Source organism: Filicampus tigris, chromosome 4, assembly GCF_054856515.1.
Source record: "Filicampus tigris isolate MCC_2025a chromosome 4, RoL_Ftig_1.0, whole genome shotgun sequence".
Lineage (NCBI taxonomy): Eukaryota > Metazoa > Chordata > Actinopteri > Syngnathiformes > Syngnathidae > Filicampus > Filicampus tigris.
The window spans coordinates 14,146,987-14,169,178 of record NC_141220.1 but is presented as its reverse complement, the minus strand read 5'-3'; the positions used below and the strand labels follow the sequence as shown (position 1 = coordinate 14,169,178).

The window sequence follows — 22,192 nt, the reverse complement described above, 5'->3', positions numbered from 1 at the left end:
AACAACATGATGGATATATGTTGATTCGACCATGCTTGCTCGCTCACTCACACACGCACCCGCACACACACACCTACACACCCCCACGCACACACACACACACACACAGATATCCCGCGGCGCCTCGTGAGCACAAATTCGTGGATGACATCACTCGGCACCGTGCCAGATAGGATTCCGCTTCCTGTGCTGTCTGTTTTCTTATTGCGGGCGGTGGCTTTTACAGACACACGCATGCACACAAGAGGCCGCAAAAACAACGCACTGTCATACTGAAAGCTCTTTAATCATTTATTTCATATCCTTGATATATGAAGTCAATGTAGTAGTACGCTGTTCGGCCTCATGAGCATAAGACAATTCATTGCACTTGTAGAACCACCAGGGCACAATAATGGAACAATTGCTGGTAAGTTTTTTTTTTTTTTTTGTACTACTAGAGCTACTTTTGGTATTTGCAATTAAACCTTATTGTGCTGCACTACTTGGCCTAACTATAAAAATGCGTCATACACTGAATCTTACTAATAGCAACAAAATGGCCACCGGTAGTTTTGCCTCACTAAGACGATGTAGTTGTCCTACTAGTACGCCAAAGTTGTCCAACTGGTGTGCGAAATATAGATTTACTCAACATCCTTGATGAGTCCTACTGCTCACATTGCAGTATATATGATGGAAAATAACATAAAGCAACAACAACAAATGATAGAGAAAAAATACACCAAAAATGAATTTATTCAATCCATCAAAAATTAAACAAATCCAAATTAAAACATAAAAAAAATAAAAATAACCATTTGAAAAATAATTTCATGTTTCCTTTTGTATATGCAATGAAAACACAATCATCATTATTATCATTTACTAACATTATTACATCAGGATTATTTTATGATGTAATAATATAATCAAATTGTTATTACATTAAATTTCCATCCCTTGTCTGGAAAGAAACCCAAACCATCGAAAAAACCTTTGAACATTTAAAAGTAAAAATTAAATTGTAATTTCGATTGTTTGTTAAATAATTCAATGAATTAACAATTAAATGAATAACAAAGGTCCATGTTTGCTGGTGAGCGAGCCAGCACAATTCAAATAAAAAAGATGAACAATAATGGAAAATGATTTACAATTGATTGAAATTAATTGTAAAAATCGTGTTTGAGATATTTGTATTTGTCTAATTTGTAACATTTTAATGATTTAATTTGTAAAATTTTTCAAATTTATTTTGTGTTCTTTTGTTTAAACTTTCAATGTTTTTCTGATGTCTTTTGTGTATGGACAGAGGATGGTTACAATGAAAAATGTATATTTAAAAAAGGTTTGCGCTGCATAAATAAAAAAGTACTATATGCTCCATTTTCCCCTCCCATATCTTTGGTTCATTTAGTTTTGTCATGATCAAACTAACGGCAATGGTGACTTGAGCTTGAAGTGTGCCATCTCCTTGGATGTGTTCCTTGTGATGGACACCTCAGCATTCCCATCACTGTCTACACAAAACGCCTTGAAGACAAATTGACTTATTTTTCCTCTCAGGGTGCAACCGAGCGGAATGAAAATGCTGCTCGGAAAGAAAAAAAAAAAAGTGACAAGAAAATGTGTCTTTTATTTAAAAGGCGGAATAACGTACATCTCCCTCCCGCACAGAGCATGAATATTTCACGCTTAGCTTTGCTCCAATGCATGGAGAGCAGTGCACGAACGCACGCATCCGCACACGCACGCACACACACGCACGCACACACGAATCAATGGTTAACTCACAGGTCAAAACGTAGATTCTGCCTCTCCTCAAAGAAATAATCCACGATGAACTTGCGCACAAAGTCAGGGTTGAGTGTGTTGTCGATTACTTCAGTCCTGCCAAACTGTTTAAAAAAAAGAAAAAAGGAACACATCAAATCAAATATATTGCATATTGTATCATATATGCTAATAGACGCAGCTGCTAAATACAGTGGGACACCGTAAATTGGATGCGAAAAGGCTATTTCTGACAGAAGTCTGCTCGCAATAAACCTGCTGAAAATAAACCATTTAAAATGTAAGTTTTAAAACAACAGACAATGTAAAGAACATGTTTATTTTTTAAACTGGGTATTTTTAATATTTTAATAATTCAATATTTCATTATCAAACTTTTAAATATATTTTAAAAAAAGCTAGACAAAATTTTAATTGTGAATACATATTGCTCGTCTGAACACCAAAACCTCGGACAAATATTTTGGAAAAAAAAAACAATAAAAAAAAAAAGTTAAATATAAATGGAATAACATGAAACAATTAAAAAAAGAAACGCAAAATGAATCGAAAATAAAATTTACATAATATGAAAAACAAATAAATGAATACATAAATAGATAAACCAAAAATAAAAAGAAGTGACGGATAAAAAAAAAAACGAAATTTATATTTTGGGCTTTGAAAAACTAAATCCAAAAGTTTTAAAAATTACATTTCAAAAATGTATTTTTAATTTAACAAATAAATCATAAAATTACAATAATTACAACATTAAAGGAGAGACCTCAAGTGAAACAATTTCTTTCCAATAATATGTTCTATGTGCCCTCATTTGAGCATTCTGATTAATATTGTTTTTGCGGAATATGAATTCAACAGCAAAAGCCACCCATTTTTATCCATCTCAGGGCGTGGCCATTTTGCCTTGTATTGCCACTTGCTGTCAACTGAAACTGACATCACAGTGCCTAAGGGCTCAGTTTGCGAACGCCACATGACCAAACCCAGAAATCAGGTGACCAGTGAGTAGTCTTTATCCAAGCCTGAGTAACTGTGATGTCATTTTCAGTACAAAGCAAAGTGGCCGCTCCCTGAGATGAATAAAAACAGGTGGATTTTGCTGCTTAACCGTTATCCCACAAATCATCATATGTCCATTTTTTTCCATCCATCCATCCATTGTCTATACCGCTTATGCTCACAAGGGTCGCAGGGAGTGCAGGAGCCTACCCCAGCTGTCTTCGGGTAGTAGGCAGGGGACACCCCGAATTGGTTGCCAGCCAATCGGCGGGCACACAGAGACAAACAACCACTCGCACTCACAATCACACCTAGGGGCAATTTAGAGTGTCCAATCAACCTACCAAGCATGTTTTTGGAATGTGGGAGGAAACCGGAGTTCCCGGAGAAAACACACGCAGGCATGGGGAGAACATGCAAACTCCACACAGGGAGGCCGGAGCCGGGACCGAACCCACGACCTCTGAACTGTGAGGCGGACGTGCTAACCAGTCGACCACCATGCCGCCCCTCTATTTTTTAAAAAAAATTCTCTTAATTTTATGTTAATGGTGTTTCTTCGTTACAGACATTAACATGAAAATTAAATTCCAAGATTGGGCATACAGTGGTACGTCTACTTACGAACGTCTTCATACGATATTTTCAAGGAAAACATTGCCTCTTGTTACGAAAGAAATTTCAGGATATGAAATGTAAAAGTATGGGCTGCTACTCGCAGCTCCAGAGTTTCCTGAACGCAACATACTCATAGCTGCTCTGCCATTGGCTATTACCTAGCATCTTCCTGGCATCCCATTGGCTGAGAGGGACCTCTACCGTATGTGTCTATGTGTGTAGATAGACATATATGTGATAGATATGTCTATGCAGCGTTCTCGTAATTCGACCCTCGGGCCGTGAGGTGTTCCGATAGTTTGACGTGAATTAGAAACGAGGAAAAGGAAAAAATCGGTTATTTTGGCCATACAAACAAAGCAAGAGATAATAGATATGTATGAAAAAGGGATGCGTTTGCTCGATCTCGCCAAAGAATATGACCGTAATGTATCGACAGTCGCCACGTTATTAAATCGATTCATTACACTTCCCATTTAAATTAAAAATACAAAGAAATAAGACATAACAAAACAACAAAACAAAACAGGGAATCCTTTCTGCTATTTTAAAATTAAACAAAATCACGTAAAAAATAACATTCAAATTTATTTTCTTGTATTCTAAAAAACAAACCATGTAAAAAGAAAAATGTAAATTTTAAAATTAGCCAAATAAAAATAAAACCTAAAAATGTAAAACCATAGTTCCGGGCAATTTCCATTTTGGATGAACACTGTGATCTCAAGCAATGTTCTAAATGCGTGTTTAAGTGAAAGTCATTGTGTGTGTTCTCCACACAAGGCCCTTCACAATGCCAGTAGCCAGCTACTGTAACGGCAATCTATCCCACTGGGATGCAATTACACTAATACGGACTTTGCCCATTAGACGGCATCAAAGCAGCGCGTTAACCTGCTCGCTGGCATTTGGGAAACTTCCCGTGTATGCTGCATAAAACATTTGTTGACAACAATACACCACAGAAACATTTCATCCTCTTGTGGCGCAAAAACTGTGAAAACAGTCTTTTTCCTATTGTCAGTGTCAAAACAGTCAGCCGCCACCATTTTATAGCAAAAGATGCCATTTGTGACTCACCTCTTTCCATTCCCTGTTTGCTATCCCCTGCGTGTACAGCACACAGACTGCGGAGAGAAGGACAAGATTGAGAGAAGACTTGCAGTAGAACATTTCAACAGTGACAACTTCATGCTGACGAGCTGAGAGCGTGTTTTCCCCTGGACGGCGGGAAAACTCCCTAATTAAATGTCACTAGAAGTTTGCCTTGCAGCGTGACGATATGTCAGTGGGGGGAGGATGGAAGGAGAGCGGATGGGAGGTGGGGGGGGGGGCAAGGTTGTTGTTTGCGTAGGTGGGAGAGGAAAAACGAGGAGAGGAAAAACAAGGTTGGAGTGCGGCGGAATGTCCTCCTTATCGAGTGGGGACGGTCGATAATATTGACATGTGAGCGTTTCCCGTCCCTCGGGGGGAGTCTCCGTGTTTTTTTTTCCCCTCCCCGTTAAGACGGAGTGCTGGTGGAGAAGCAGAATGAGGCGATCATCCGGAACTAAAGTGACATTTCATTAGCATTCGCGCCACCGCTGCTACCGCTACCATACTGGAGATGTGCTCGTCCCACAAAGTGTGAGGAAATTATGTCATAGTGCAGAACGTTTGAGAACAGACATTTAGGAGTTTTGAGCATATACAGGCAAGTCCCATACTCTGTATGTCTTGACGGTCCAGGTGTGTTAAAGTTGCATTTGCAACCACCGTAACATCGATGCTAATTTGTTAGCCTGTATGATACGCTAGCAATAAGCAATGATGATTTCAAATGTCATAGTGAAGTATAGAAGTACGTCTGATACTCTGTTTGTATGGATGATAATCCATGTGAGAATAAATTCCAAGGGTTTAAATGTTTACAATCACCGTAACAGATGTAGATGTAGATTAGTAGATTCTAAGTTATTTACATTAGCCTGTATGATATGTTTGCATTAAGCATTGATGATGTCAAATGATATGGATGATATGGTCAGAGTGAAGAAGGTTTGAGAACAGACAGCAATCAACGTTTGTTTGTTTTTTTACAGTATACAGGATAGTCCCATACTTTATTTGTATGTGTTCATACTCCATGTGTGTGTTAAAGTTACTGTTGTTTGAAGTTTTACACTGCGGCCGTTTAACACATCAGCGAATCACCATTAGTTTTACTTCATCCCACTCCATTTCGAATATGTACAGTTGAATTTTATTTGATATTTTACTTTGTTTGATTTTTGTCTGTTTCGGTGATCATTTCTTATGTCATTTTCAAACGTTCAAACTAAATAATTAATGTATTCATTCATTCATCATGTGTGTTACAAAGACAGAAAGGTCTTTGTTCACAATTACCAAGTGACATTTTATTATTTTCCAAAAATATTAGCTGTATCTGTACTCGGTATCCGTGTCGGTGAGTACTCACGAATGAATACTCTACTGGTATCGATCTGGGAAAAAAAAAGTGGGATCGAACTTCCCCAATAACATCAGAGGAAGACTGAGTGCATTAAATAAATGTCACAGCATGAACATGAACACATGTAACATTGTGGAGTAACCTAGTCAATATACAATATACTTGTAATGCTAATTGTTTGAGCTGGGAATCGTCTCTCCGTCTAGAACTTCTGAGCGGCATTTCCGGCCCACCCACATGGTCCCAGTCCATCACTCGTTGGCGACAGCCACATTTCCGGCCCACCCACATGGTCCCAGTCCATCACTCGTTGGCGACAGCCAATCGGCAACGAGAACATAATTTTCACGTCACACGCAGGCACCGCACAAACAGACGCCATCAAATAAAGAAATCAAATCAAATAAAAACAGACACACACACACGCACAGCGTGTTGATCTGTGAAATAAAAACAAAATGGGCCACGTCATTGCATCTGTGGGATTGAAAGGTATGGAACACTGATTCATTTTTTTTTTCTTTGTTTGGCTGTGTGTTAGGAGTGGGGCGTGGTAACGGTAAAGTGTGTTCTCGACGCCGTTTGGCTGACTAGGACGGACCGGGCGGGTCTGAAATCTAGACGGGAACTCATAGACGGAGTAAAGCACAGACGAATGCCCAGCTCTGCTAATCGTCTTTAAGATCTGAGACAGACCGAGCAGAACAAATAAGTCATGTATAGTTCCCCGAAACATAAACACTCACACACACATCATTGCAAAGCAACTACCTGCCGGTCAAATGGAAGCTCAATCATTCAAGACGCCTTCGTGATATAATGTAAGATCTGATGCAGACTGGGTGGAACAAATAAATTGCTAGAACAAATAGGGGGTACACAACATTATGGAGGGACCCCGGCAATTTACTGGACTTTTAATTGCTGTTAAAGACGAATTGATTCTTGGATAGGAGGATCAGAGCATTTTCTTTTAAGAGTTTGGTCGGGGAAGGAATCCAATTTGTAAGTCAAGGTTTCTCTTTTTGGGGAAGCGAGAGAGAAGGAGGAAGGATGAGCATCCTTGCTGGGGCCAACATTTATACAAGGAGGCACTTGTGCTGCGTCCATGTCTCTGCTATGCTGACAGTCACTGGCCACGGTCACACAGCATTAGAGCGCCTCAGCACACACACACACACCCACACACCCACACATGCACAGAAACACACGCACAGACATGCACGGCCACATATTCAGGGCCTCGGGCACACACTGGCGTACCATATTCATATTAGCTTATAAAGCCGGATGAAATTCCACTGTTTGTGCATATTGCCACTCTAATATATACACACGTGTGCGTGTGTTCAGTAAACTCGGGGGGGAATAAAAGGGGCGATGGTTAAGGAAAAAATCCCCCAAATCCAATAGGAATGATGTCACAGTCGTTTTTTATTCTGTTTAATTTGATGTAATTCTTTTATTCTATACTGAAATAATAAAATTATATATACATATACACATATTTACACATATACACACACACGCATGTATGTATATATATATGTATATATATATATATGTGTGTATATATGTATATATATGTATATATATATATATATATATATATATGTATATATATAGGTATATATATATATATGTGTATATATATGTATGTATATATGTATATATATGTATATATATATGTATATATATGTATATATATATATGTACATATATACATGTACATACATATACACATATATACATACATATACATATATTATATTGCGTTATAACTTGCTAGCTAACTAGCTTGGCAATAAAACGCAATAGTATTGCGTTATAAAGCTATCTTAAATATTCTCGGGTCTGGTGTCCTGCACGTTGTGACGTCCTACCAATGCTTAGTGTGCCTGCGCACGCATACTCACAACGGCAATAGTGAGGTGAGGTGCGTTAGGTTGAGTTTAGGGTTAGGTTGAGGCGTAGGTTGTCTAATCAGCCTCCGGTAGGAAGTTTTGCAGGGGTGGGTGTTTGTTTTGGTAGCTAAATGCTATCTTGGTTAAACAGTTGTAAGCAATTCAATCCACTCATGATACTCACTGCCGGTAAGTGGATTTGCATAGCAAATTAGCCAGCTAATGAGCTTTAAATAATGTTTATGAGTGCATGGATGGTGCAATACAACTGTTTAACCAAGATAGCATTTAACTGCCAACACAGCCACATTGGTCACTAGACCGGAGCCCGCCAGGTAATATCACAACAATATTGAAGATTGCTTTATAACACTATACTATTGCGTTTTATTGCCAAACTTATTAGTTATAATGCAATAACCTTTCAGTTTTTATTGCGTTATTTCGTAGTAATACAATTATTGCAAAATAGCACAAGGTTATTTTAAAAGGAAACAAAGACTTCCACTTTCGGGTCATTTAAAAGTACGTCGGCTTGGGTTGAGATTTTTACGGTCCAACGGTAAAACGGTGTTATGGTGTGCGTGTCTGCATGTGCGCATGTCTGTGTGTGTCTGCGTCTTACTGGGATCCGACTTGGAGAAGGTGTCTCGGTCCAGCAGATTTCTAAAGAGCAAGAAAACAAGAGACAAACATTAGCGCTAATTGAAAAGCATCTTAATTAAGCATCCTCAGCAAACGCCAACAAACAAACAAAGACTCGTCTCTGACCGCCGGCCTTTGATTGGTTGCCACTGAGGCAGCAGCATTAAAGAGACTCCAGAATGCAACATAAAGGGGAGCTTATTAAATATTTCAGGCGTGCGGCAGCCTGTTTTCTCTCTTTTTTTGGCCTTCCCTCAGCGCCATCAAATTTACATGACGCCGCCATCTTGGCTCTGCGGGACCAATAGGGAGGAGGAGGAGGATGAAGATGAGGAGAATGAGGAACACCCGACGCCGAGCAGCTGCTCTGAACTGAGGAAATCAATTAAAGACGAGCTCAGAGCGAGAGCCAAAGTGTTGTGTCACATACAAAACCAAAAGAGTTCGGATATAACGCAATTTAAAATAATAGGGTAGTGATACGTTGCAATCAAGTTGCAGGAGGGTTCTGTTGTAACATAATTAAAAGCAACATGGTTCTGATAGAATGCATTTAAAATAAGAGCAATTAAAAATGACAATGAAAAACAATAAGGTTGTGTTACAACACAATGAAAAATAACAGTGTTCTTATATAACATAATTGAAAATAATAGAGTTTTGGAAGTAACATTATGTCTGAGAGGAAGTAGCACAGAAGAATAATTATGGGCATCAGGAAGCAGTGCAAGAATTGGCACAGGAAGATATATTTTGCCAACCTATATGTCTGGAGAGTGAACAGGAGCCAGCACAAGAAGTTGTGTTCTGGCTAACAGGAAATAGTACAGAAAGTGAAACTATGGCCAGTAGTAAGTACAGGAAGTAGAATTACATTGAAAATGGAATAGCACATAACATAGGAATACATCTGACAAGAATTAACACAGGCAGTAGCACGGGAAGTTGTATTAAAGCCAACAGGAAATACTATCATGTTCAACAGGATTTAGTATCGAGGACGATGTAGCACAGTAAGTTGAATTATGTCCAACAAGAAGTGTAGCATTTCTCCCTACACTTGTGAAAGTGAAGTGGGAATCGCCGACGGAAGCCCGTGTAGCGAAAATGGGGGTCACTCGTAAGGGTGTTGTGGAGTTTTGTAAGTCTCGAGTCCATAAGCCCAATTTACAAAACAACCACTTACTCAATGCGTGTTCGTTTTATCTTTCAAGAAGGTCTACAATATAAAGAAAAACTCACACAAATCGATTGAATTTTCTCGTCAGTTTTCTTTACCATCTCTGAAGTTCCGGAATCATACAATGATCAGTTCTGGGCAGCTTTTCCATCCTCGCGAATGCTCTCACCCGAGATGGGCGAGGGCAGAAAAGGGGCGCGGTCTAACATGCAGCCCTCACATTTATACTGTCTTCGAAATCTAAACATAATGTGGGTTGGTCTCCTCCCTGGCTGGCCCTGCCTATGGGGCTGATCTTCACCAGCTGGTCCCATGCTCAGATCAGGACACGCTGACTTTGAACTGATTATGCGATGTGTAATTCCCAATTTGGTTTTTGGTTAACCTGTTGGCGAATATAAAGCCATTCTTATAGATTCAGATCCTTCAGTGTCAATAGCTGTAACATTCTGAATGCGTCTAACGTTTAGGAGTCAATAATATGAGTTTTACCCAACATCTACATGGTTATTTCATAAACCTGACCAGAAAAATGATTGTTACCATAGCAAAGCAGATTCCTCAATGTAAAGTTAGCAGGATACACAAAGTAAGCAATACACAAACATACATTCAACTATGTTTCATTTCAAGGTCATTTTGATTATTTAAACCATAAGAAGTTCAATGCTGCAGTTCCCATGTCGACCTCTTGGGGTCGGTCTACATCCAGCATTGTCAATGTTCATCGGGGTTTGTGAGAGGAACCTTCTGGCTTCCCGCTGGGGGGAGGCTCCATGAAGTCTGTTTTAAGGCCGTTCGAATCCACATCCGTTGTCTGGAGAGGTTTGCAGGTGACGGCGAGTGGCTCTTTATCAGGATTTTGAGTCTTCCTGATTCCTAGCATGTCCTTGTAAAATCCAATTGTTGGGGTTCCCTGGTGATTCAATTGTTTTTAAGTGAGGCTGGAGCAGACTTGATGGCATCTGGCTGAATCAGTCTCATAACCTGAGGATGTGGTCCACACGAAGGCATATTCGATACACCCGTTCAAAATTAGAGGCGAACCGGCCTATAGACGGGTACTATTTTTTTCCCCCCGGAAAAAGGCGAATGACCGATGACAAATGACGGATGCTCAATTTGTAGTAAAATGCCCAGCTCTGCTGATACGCAGTACTACAGGAAGTAGTATTGCAGTCGACAGGAAGCAACAAAGGGAGTTAGCGCAGCAAAATGTATTATTGCCATTATTGTAGCAGATGAAGGTGGATTATGTCTGATTGGAAGTGGTCGAGGAAGTACAATTATGATCAGCAGAAACCAGCACAGGAAGTAGCTCGGAAGGCAGAATTACGGCTGACAGGAAGTGGCACAGGAAGTTGTATCACAGCCAAGAGTTAGCAGCACAGGAAGTTGTAGTAGGGCCGACAAACTAGTGTAGGAGACAGTACTATTCATGTCCAACAGTAAGGAACACAGAAATATGTTCTACGTCTGATGTAACACGAGAATTAGAATACCAGCTGACAGGAGGTAGCATTAACATACTTCAAATAAAAAAACTTTCATAGGGTGTCGTTTTCCATTGACAGAGTGTGAGCGCGCGAGTGCGATGTGCCAATGCCAGCAGTTGCTCCAAGTTGCTGCTGGGGCTGTGAAGGGCTGTTCGGTGGGGGCTTTGGGGTTGTTTGGATGATGAAGCTATCATGCTAGCTCGGGGGCGAGCGCCGTGTCGCTCGTGTCCCGTCCTGTCCCGTCCCACTTGACAGGCGGCGAGTGCCGTGCAGCCTTGATGTCAAGTGATGTTTCTGGATCAGGCTAACGGCTTCTGCTGATCCCAGCGTGGCCCAGATGGTACCACCCTCTCCCCACCCCAACTCTATCCCCCAAACACCCCCTCCCTTAAATAAATGATAATAAGCCGACGGGAGGACGTCCAAGGGCTTCACGAGTGTGTGGGAGTGAGAAGTGGGAGATTTCACCTGCCAAACCAGATAAATGGCAGATAAAAAGCCAAGAAATAAGGCAGCAAGCAACTGCAATCCAAGTGTGCATGCACGTGTGTGTGTGTGTGTGTGTACATGCGCAAGTCAATGTGTAAATGTGTTTGTATACATAGATCCATGTGTGTCACATGTACTTATGCGCGCGCGCGTGTGTGTGTGTGTGTGTGTGTGCATATATGCATATACAAGTGTGTGTGTGTGCGTGTCCACCCAAAGTCTGTTGATAGGCTGCGGAAAAAAGAAAAAAAAAATTACTGGTGTCCCAGGGCGGGAGGCCCCGGCCGAGTGGCTCTGCGCTCATCAAACATTTACGACAAAGTTCCCTCCCGACACCGAAATTACATTTCAATTACATTTGAACTCCCACCAGCGATCGGTCACGTGCTCGCTGCAACATGGCCGCCCGCCGCTTAAAAGCCGCTTCTGACGTTAAGCCAGATGAGAACAGACATGTATGCTTGGAAAATAAGTGCGAATTGAAATAATACTTTTCTAGATGAAGTTTTGGAGACATGTCCAAATACACACATAACAATGGCGACCTATTAAAAGACTCAACTGCAAATCGGGGGAGAGGCATCTACTGCATCCAACATGGACGCGCCAAACACTGTGGAGCAACCACCTTTCAGATTCTACCGAAATGATCGTAAAATATGCCGTCTCCGTTCAACCTACGATTCGAGGCACAATCGATGTCACTTGTAAGTTGTGTAACTCCTTGGAACATAAACATGGAGGAACACAACATTGTGGAGCTACCACATGCTAGAATCTAGTGAGATGCCGACTGCCTGGAACGACGCCATCTCCCTATAACGCAAGATCCGAGGCAGACTGAGCGGAACTAATAAGTAACATAAATCCCCAGAACATAAACAGGGAGGCACACAACCCCGTGGAGCGACCGCTCGTCACTCTACTGTAACACTAACTGCTGTAAATGACAGTTAAAGTCCACCTAAGTACAAAAGGATGCCAGCCGAAACGCAGCTTCATTTTCACAGTGTAAGACAGAAAGATTTAAGAAGAAGAAAAAGAAGAAGACTTGGAGGCGGTCCAAAAGTTGCTCAAGTTAATTTGGAGTTCCATCTTTTATGACGGAGAACACGGCACCGTGCGGGATACAAGTGCGGCGGGAAAGTAGGTCGGATTGGAAAACAACTACCTCATTTTGACTTGAATGACCACAAGGGTGCCATTTGGTCCAAAGATTTTTAAGACCCTATTAGCTAGCCTGTTACAGTCAGCGTTTTGCCGCCTTTTCCATGTGCTTGCTCTGTATGAACTGCACACAACACTAAATTATGACGGCAATTTTCCACCTTTTGGAGGGACTAACAAAGCCGTAACGACACTTGACGCCAGCCTGTTGTGTTGAAAGCAATCAAGTATTTGATGAATCACACCAGACATTGGCGCCTATGTCATTTACTGTCTTGCAGTACAAACATGCGCAAAGATAAGGAAATTTCCCGCCTTTGCTGGGTTCTGTGTGAAAAGAGTGTTAGGTGTTGTGTGGGCTCTCTGTGTGACAGGCTTCAGTCTCAGGATACGTTTACACTGCTTCTGATGGCAGGATTGCTTTGCTGGGCTCTGTGTGAAATTACAGAAGATTCTGCCATCTTGCAACATCTTTGTGTGAAGTCTTTTACTCAATTTTAGAGGCATTTTTTCACCTAGTGTTCCCTTTTTCTCACGTGGCTTTGCTGGGTTCTGCATGAAAAAGGCAAAATATGACATGCTGTGAAGTGGCACTTTTGCAGGATGTCTGTGTAATAGGCACTATCTCTTTGACCCAATTTACCACTGCCTGTAAAAGCTGCCGTTTTTGTACAGTTATGTATGAAGCAATTTTGAGGGATGGATGTGTGAAAGGCCTTGAATCTTAAAACCAATTGTACACTGACTAAGACAAAAGCTAAATAAATAAACAAATACATACATAAATAAATAAATAAATAAATAAATAAATAAATAAATAAATAAATGAAGCCACATGGGCTTTGGTTGGTTCTGTAGAAAAAAATCTGTTATGGCTTGAATGTTAGAATTTGATCTTTGTGTGATCTCTGTGTGAAAGTCTTTAGGACATAAAGCCCATTTTTACACTGACTGTAAAAGAGACAGTTTTGCATGTGCAAAAGACACAAATGCTCTCTCTAAAGTACTGTTCGTACTTTGATGCAAGGACTAATAATGGACAAGAATTGTCCAATAGATGTTCCTCATACTTTGGGTGTGAAAAAAAAAAGAAAACGCCAATACAGTAGAGCATATTGATTCCATCCATTAAAGGTTCTTCTTCGTTGCTGTACTTTCGTCACCTAGGCGAGGAAAGTGAAACATTGGCGCTGACACATCGACCCGCCTCGCAGCGGGTCAGCAGGGAGTCTTCAATGGCGCCACATCTCAACACGTCAATGCTTCCGCGTCGCCTTCTGTGGGCCCTAAATATCACGCGCCTCCAACTCCACAATGCGCTCGGACCCTGAGACAGGCGGCAGTCGTGTGATCTTTGACGCTCTGACTTTCCCAACATCTGCGTGGTCGTTCGATGCCGTCTGCTCGCAACACGCAGTCACTCAAAAGTGTGCTTGTGTGTGTGCGTATGTCAGTCCTTCCGCTCCGATGTCGATGTGAAGCCTATGGCAGCACAATCTTCCAGGCATTACGCACCACAGCAAAGTGAGAATATCACACCGCCTATACCAGCACATGCAGAAGGGTGGGAAGGATTTTAGGTGGGGCATCGGGATGAAATGTCTTTTCTGTCAGCAGGGGGCGTCTGTGACTCTCGCCAGAGAGGCCTCATCTCACTTAAGTAGGAATTGTGCGTTTCAAAGAGCAGTTCGTCTTTAAAGCACCCCTGGAAATGGAAAATATGGCAGATTCAAACCAAATACGGCAGACCTCCTGTGTCTTTTCATGGCTTCTTGAGACTTTTTTGTGGGTCTAGTCATGATAGAAATGCCAACCACATTTTATGTTGCTAAGTGAAACTGTCTTAAGGGGCTGACGTTGTGCAAACATTCCAGGGTCCACTACTACTTCTCTAAAATGGCTGCTTATACCCAAAACGGCAGACTTTCTGTGTCTTTCGGGCATGGCCTGTTGGGACTTTTTTGGGGTCTACATATGGTAGACATGTCTGCCAAATCTCATGTTGCTAAGTGAAATAAGCTTCAGGGGCTGGATTTTTACAAAAGTTATTGGGTGCCTTGTTGAACCTAAAATGGTTACTTCAAACCAAAATGGCAGACATCCTGCGCCCTTTTGGTCATGGTCATTATTCAGACTTTTTTGTAGCTATACTCATGATAGACATGCAAACCAAATGCTGTGAAATTAAACTGGTTTCGGAGGCTGAGATTTACAAAAATTCTGGGGTGCCCACTTGAACCAATGGTGAATCATTAAATTTCACCACCCTGCTCCACCCGCAGGCAATGACAAAAACTGAAATGCTGTCTAGTATTCGTGCTTCAAATTTGGTAGCAATCTGGCAAACTACCTAGGGCAAGTTTGTCTTTGAAGGATGCCTGGAAAATGACCAGACTTCTTCTGTCTTTTCAGAAATGGCTTCTTGAGACTTTTTTGTGGGTCTACCTAGACATGCCTAATAAATCCCATGTTGCCACGTGAGTTTGTAGTGTGGCCTGAATATTGACAAAGGTTCTGAGGTGCACTACTCTTGATATTTTTATGTCTGTCTACTCATGATAGACATGCCTACCAAATTTCATCTTGCGCAGTGAAACTGGCTTTGGGTGGTGAATTTTACAAAAAAACCTGGGGTGCACTCTTGAAACTAAAAAAGACAAAAACTCAAAGGCTTCATATTGTATAATCATAACTCTGTCATTATTTAGTACAAATTTGGTAACAATAACACAAAATATCTTGTATGAGTTCCCTTGTAAATGGTCAAATTTCCCTAAAACGGCCGCTTCAAACCAAAACGGCAAAATTCCGGTGTCTTTTCAGGCATGGCTTCGAGACTTTTTTGTGTGTCTACACATGATAGGCATCCCTGGGAAATTTCCTGATGCTAGTGAGATAAAAACTGAAGGTGACTCTTGTCTGCTGGCGTTAATCAAGCAAGCCAACAAAGCTGTCACAAATTGTTTGGTCATGTGTAACTCATGTGAAACAGTTGCTGATAAATCTTGATCCCGTTGACCGATCTCTGAATTATCAATGAGATTTACACTAGACTGGCCAATACAACGATTTCTACTATGCTTGATGCTGATATTAACCAAAAATAGGACTATATGGCAATAGAGCATACTTTTAATTTTGAGTTTAATTGCTCCCCCTAGTGGCCAAGTTGACAATTTCCTCAACTGCGACATCTTTTAATTCATGGAGACCGTTGAGTTGTCGCTGTATTGGCAAGCAACAGAGATCTGTACCAATACTCCCTTTTTTTTCCCCCCAATAGGAGGACTTTATTTTTCTTAAGTGAACCCGGTGAATAAACTGGGGCACAGACTCTGTCACAGAGGGGCGGCCACTCTATTATTAGCAGGAAGGGGGAAATAGATACATGTTCAGCATCAATCGGGGATATATAGTAGTTGTCTTGCACCATGTAAACTAACTGGACACTTCATTAGGAACACCATCTTATCGGATCTAATACAAAAAAACCTCCAGAATTCTGCCTTTAATACAGTATGCCGACTTTTGATTCAATCATGCCGAGAGCTGTCTGTAGTATTTTGTTGAGCTAATTAAGCCACAGGGTCAAAATACTAGAAACAGCTCTCAGTAGGACACATTGCTGTACACAACTAATTACTAACACAATAATACTGCAATACAAGATGACATCATATTCAATATCAGAAACAATAAGGAGGATACCTGTCATATATCAACATGCATTTGATATTTGGACACTCCATTAGGTACACAACCTCTGCAGATAAATGCAAAAATATTTCCACCTTTAATACAATAATGCAGATTCAGTGGTACCTTGGCTTACGAGTGCCCCCAATCTACGTTTTTTTTGCGTTATGAGCCTTCATTTTGTAAATATTTGTTGTGAATGAAAAGCGGAGTTACGAGTGAGCTTTAACTACAATGAAGTGAAAAAACTTTGGAGTTGCGAACGTACTCTAATGTCCTCACGTGCGGGCACGGAAAGACAGCCGCTGATGCACTTCCAACTGTTTATTCAACGAAACAATCCGTCAAACACTAAAAGCGGCAATAGACCACAACTCACACCCGGACGCTTGAACTAACCTCGCAGACTAACCGGCCAACCTGACTGACTCAATTTGCCACACCCCTTAAAAGGTACACATTCAACAAATAGGGATACGCCATTACACACACCAATTCTCTTTTACTAGGTTTCATACAAAAAATGAAGGTGTAACCCAAATAAATGTTTTTTGTGGTTTTAATGGGGAAAATTTAATTACGAGCTCGGTCACGGAATCAATTAAACTATTAATTCAAGGAAGCAAAGTATAATAATAATAATAATTATAAACAAAACACAGTATTGGCACTAGTGTGAAACATCTCCGCATGTGTTAGCGCACACATACGATAGCTTCTCCAAAATGAAGCATCACATGCAAGCATATGCACACGCAAGAGCAACGATGCATGTTCCGTACCTGCACGACACGGTGAGTTCAACTTTGGTGGCGGGGATGGCCGCGGTGAAGGGGTCTGCGTCCCCGATGCACGCCATGCTCCAATCTGCAGAAAAGCCTCAGTGGCGGGCATGAGAGGGACAGGAGCGAGCTGGACGATGATGAGGATGGTGATGGCGGTGGTCGTGCCGTGGGGTTGTGGAAGTGGTGGGACTGAGGAGGAGGAAGGAGGAGGCTCCTCCGTCCGCTGCTCCCGCCCGAGCGCCGACGTGTGGATGCTTCAGAGCGCGGGAAAAAATCTGGGAGTGTGTGACAACACTGAGAGAGAGAGCGAGAGAGAGAAGGGGGTGGAGATAGAGAATGAAGGAGGGGCGGGTTTCAATTGGCTGTGGATTAAAGCAACTGTGTGTAATAATTACAGTACATTCATAGCTGTTCTATAGCACTCATAGAGAGAATGAGAGAGAGGGGGAGCAAGGGAGGTGGAGAGGGCTGTGAGAGCAAGCGAGAGAGTGAGAGAGAGGCATGGTGAGAGAGAGAGAGAACGTGAGAGAGAGAATGTGTGTGAGAGAGAGGGGGCTGAAGAAAAGGCAGACAAATGGTGAGAGGGGGAGAGAGAGAGAGAATGTGAGAGAGGGGAAAGGGAGAGAGAGATATAAAGAATGGGAGAGAGAGGAAAGGGAGAAAGAAAGGGAAAGTGAGGGGATGAAGAGAGAGAGGGAGAGATGGAGAGATGGAGAAAAGGGAGAGGCATTGTGAGAGAGTGAGAGGGGGGAAATATTATGCGTGAGAGGAGAAAGCGAGAGAGGTAAGAGACAGTGAGAGAGGGGAGAAACCGAGAGAGAAAGAGGTCTGAAGCAAAGGCAAAGACATGACGAGAGAGAAAGAGGGAGATGGAAAAAGTGAGAGAGATGGACCTAGAGAGAGAGAGAGGGAGGGAGTGAGGCAGAGAGAGAGAGGAGAGGAGAGAGGGAAAGGGAAAGGGAGAGAGAAAAGGAAGGTGAGGATCCCCAAGAGAGAGACGGTTAGTGGGGGAGAGAGGGAGATAAGGTGAGAGAGAGAGAGAGAGAGAGAGAGAGCGTGAATGAGAGAGAGGCAGAGAGTGAGAGCGGGTAAAGAAAGAAGGTGTGAGAGAGCGAGAGGGGGAGAGGTGAGGGAGATAAGATGTGGATGAGAGAGTGTGACAGAGATAAGGGAGGGAGGGAGGCAGAGAGAGGGGGAGAGAGAGAGGGAGGTAGAGAGAGAAAGAAGGTGAGAAGGGAAATCAAAGAGAGCGAGAAGGCGGGAGAGCAAGGGGAAAGCACAGAGGGAGGGAACAGAGAGAGAGAAGATGAGAGAATGTGAGAGAGGTGAGAGACCATATGAGAGAGGGGGATGCACAGAGGGATGGGACAGAGAGGGAAGATGAGAGAATGTGAGAGAGGTGAGAGGTAAGAGAACGTGAGAGACAGAGAGAGAGAAGGTGAGAGAGAGAGAGAGAGAGAGAGAGATGTTTGAAGCAAAGGCAGAGATATGATGAGAGGGGGGAGAGTGAGAGAGGCAGGAAGGAAAAAGTGAGTGAGAGAGAGAGATGAAAGAGAGACAGTAAGAGATGGAGCTAGGGAGAGAGAGAGGGGGGGAGGGAGTGAGTGAGGCAGAGAGAGTGAGAAAGGAGAGGGGAAAGGGACAGAGATAAGGAAGGACGGTCAGTGGGGGAGAGAGAAAGAGAGAGTGAAAGAGAGAGGCAGAGAATGTGAGTAGGGGGTAAATAAATAAATTGAGAAGGAGCGAGAGGGGGAGAGGTCAGGGAGAGAAGGTGGGCATGAGAGATGGTGAGAGAGATAAGGGGGTGAGTGAGGCAGAGGGAGGAGAGAGAAAGAAGTGAGAAGGGGATCAGAGAGAGAAGGTGGGAGAGGGAGAAAGAGACAAGGTGAGAGAGAGGGAGGCGCAGAGGGAGGGGACAGGGAGGTGAGAGAGAGAAAGGTGAGGAGAGAGAAAGCGAAGGGGATAGATGGAGAGGGCCCGAGAGAGCAGACGAGAGGGGCCGAGGTTTTCAAGATTTTCATTTCAAGTGTTTGTGGATTAAAGCATCTGCATGTAATTGACTGCTATGCAAGTGTAAAAATAAAGTAAGCACTCTAAACTAAATTTGACAATGAGTGATGGTGCGCACAATTTACATGTGATATCACTTCCTGTGTATCTTCACACCACCACAAAAAAAAGCCCATGAAAAAGCCGTACCTTGGAAAAGAAAGTCGCGTCAAAGTCGCACAAAGGTGGCCCAGCCCAGCTGTGACTCGGCAGATGGTTCGCCATCGGGGACCACCTTGACCACCTCGGACACGCCCGGAGCAAAATGCCAGGCGGGCGTCAAGACATGCTAAACACTGTTAGCATGCATGCTAACATCTCTCGGAGAAGTCTTTCCCGGCCGACTGGAGGTTTCTTTCTTCACCGCAAGCGGAAATAGCAACTCACTTTGGGTCATGCTTCCTAGTGTGACCAAAACAAAGATGGCGGTGAAGCTCTCTCCACATGATCTATAAAGATAGCTGCCTGGGCAAGACAAAGCTAATTAGCAAGCCCAGCGTGAAGCTGAGAGACAAACACTGGACATCTGTCAGTGCTGGTCAACATGGAGGTCACACTTCAGCAAAAGTACAATGTTCCCACCCGAGCAAAAACACTTTTTTTTCATTATTGCTTCATCTCATAAGGGTCATATTGACTCAAAAATGGCAGATCGAGAGAGTTCTCAAGAACGTTTATAGGACCATGTGGTTTGTCCCAAAGTTTGATCTATTGTGGGCAACCTGAACATTTTCAAGCAAATACATGTTTTTTTCGTCATTGCTTCATCTCACAATGTCATGTTGACTGAATAAGGGCCGATTTAGAATGTGCTCATCAAGAGCATTAATATGACATGTGAGACCATGTGGTTTGTATCAGAGCTTTATCTTTTGTAGCGGTGGCCAGATTTAGGCAGGGGCGGAGCCATGGGTGGGTCTGGGTGTGCACAGGCCCACCCAGTGAGATTCATTCATACTTTTAAATTTTTGCAAAGTTATGATTAAATTATTTTTGAATTTGTGTTTCGTTGTGCTTATTTTATTGAATATTAAGAATGGCATAAATGTGGTTGTCTAAGGAAGATCTGAACTTCAGATTATTCATTTTATTTGAATATACAATGTGTCGGGACAGGACTCATACTCAGGCCCACCCTGATTTTTCCATTAGCCACGTTCCGGCTCCGCCCCTATTTTCAAGCAAAAAACCCATCTTCTCATCATTGGTCATATTGACTAAGAGCTGCCAGATCTTGAAAGCAGTCATTAAGACCGTTAATATGACATTTGGTTTGTCGCAAACCTTTTCCTACAGCAGGGACAAAATAAATCGACAAGGTTTACTCCAAATTCATTTTTGACCAAGTTAAAGTTTGATCTACATCGGAGAACTAACATGCGGCTTATCAAAGACAGACAAAACCTCTAAAAATCTCACGCCCACTCTTTACCCCCCAACCCAAAAAGGCTCCTATACATAAATTGAAAATATCTGCTGAGTTGGCAGGAACGAAGCTGACAGGTGAAGAGCGTGAAAAGTCTCGCATGTAATTAATTGCAGCCCGTTGCAGACGACACGTACACATGATCCTGTCAAGACACAAGCACATCTGTATCAGACCTTGAAGACTAAACAATGTGAGTCAATCAATGACTCCACTTTATCATCAAACAGAAAGTAAGAAAACCACTTTAGCATGAATGTCAGCTGGACAAGTGCGGAATAATATGTCATTTTCTCATTGAGGATCAGATAAAATAAATTAATCAGAATATAACATGAAAACAATAAAGCAGCTTTAGCTTAGCATAGTATATGTGTCGATAATGAGAATCCCCGTGCCCCGCGTTCAAAGGGTGTTCATGATGAAAAGTTGCGCTGAGTCGGCATCTCCTCCCACATGTGCAATGCTGCAAAAAGATCCGCGTGCTGCTGCAGCTGTTTTTAAATGAGGATGAATGGACGCCCACGCTTTGATAAGCATCAACGTGCTGCCGCCCGGGAGGCTTTGTGGAAACATCACGGCAAGTTGGACTGAAAGTTTGCAATGATCGGCTACTTGTAGAGACTGACTGAGCATGGACCATGATGTGATGTAAGAATATTATCAATAATACACAGTACTTTTAAAGACATTTGAAAATCAACCCTGAAGGAACAATGGAACTATTTTTAACTGATGCCTTTTTTTTTTAATCTGTCTGTTTGTATTAGCTTGCCTGTATAACGTCAACCGCTCTGCTGTACTGTGTGGAGTGTGTCAGTTGTGTAGCGTGTGGCCTTATTGTGTCTTTTTGTTTATTCTGCAATTTTCTGCCGCCTTGTCTTTGTTAAGATTCCTTGTGAGAAGAGTTGTTGTAATTCAATGGGACCTTTGCTGGTTAAATAAAATAATGAGATCCTTCTGATGCTATAGAAGCTCGCTGCTTGAGCTATAAGACGTGACTACAAAAATGTTAGGAAAAGCCTACGAGAACAGTTTAATGTTACTGGGGGGTAACAGGCTACTGTGATGTCAGTTTTGTGCTTACTCGCATTTAACAAGTTTGAATGTGACTGGTTAACACAGCCACACCCCCAGTTAGCAGAGTGTGCAAACTTGTGCTTCATTAGCTCAGTTGTTTATTTTTTACTTACCCTCTCAAAAAGATGTTTTTTTTTTTTTTTTTTTGTTTTTTTTTACAGTGGAGTTGCACAGTTTATAATGCATATTAATGGGAGATAAATTTTTCAACTTATTGTTACCTCTTTTTGTTTTTATATCACAAAAACTAGCATTTGAAAAGAAGTGTGTGGCCTTTTTATATCCACTGTCTATGTAGTGAGCAGGAACCATGTCAACATACATGTAGCGTGTACAGATGATGTCAACCGAGCATGGGCCATAATATACAGAAATACTACTGCATGTCTGTTGACATGGTCTGTGAGATCATGTCAAGACAACA

At 42.0% G+C, this 22,192-nt stretch overlaps 1 protein-coding gene across 2 annotated transcripts in view; it reads right to left on the bottom strand.

Annotated features, from left to right (window-relative positions):
• Window positions 1-17,492, bottom strand: part of LOC147148573 (copine-8-like) — a 59,958-nt gene extending 42,466 nt beyond the window's left edge. For both annotated transcript variants that reach the window (XM_086027125.1, XM_086027126.1), the window contains exons 1-4: window positions 17,211-17,492; window positions 8,381-8,421; window positions 4,477-4,523; window positions 1,777-1,880 (exon numbers count right to left, since the gene is read on the bottom strand). In XM_086027125.1, coding sequence (XP_085883251.1) covers window positions 1,777-1,880; window positions 4,477-4,523; window positions 8,381-8,421; window positions 17,211-17,287 — 269 coding nt within the window. In that variant the 5' untranslated portion in view covers window positions 17,288-17,492. The remainder of the gene's footprint in view (window positions 1-1,776; window positions 1,881-4,476; window positions 4,524-8,380; window positions 8,422-17,210) is intronic.
• Window positions 17,493-22,192: the final 4,700 nt, after the last annotated feature.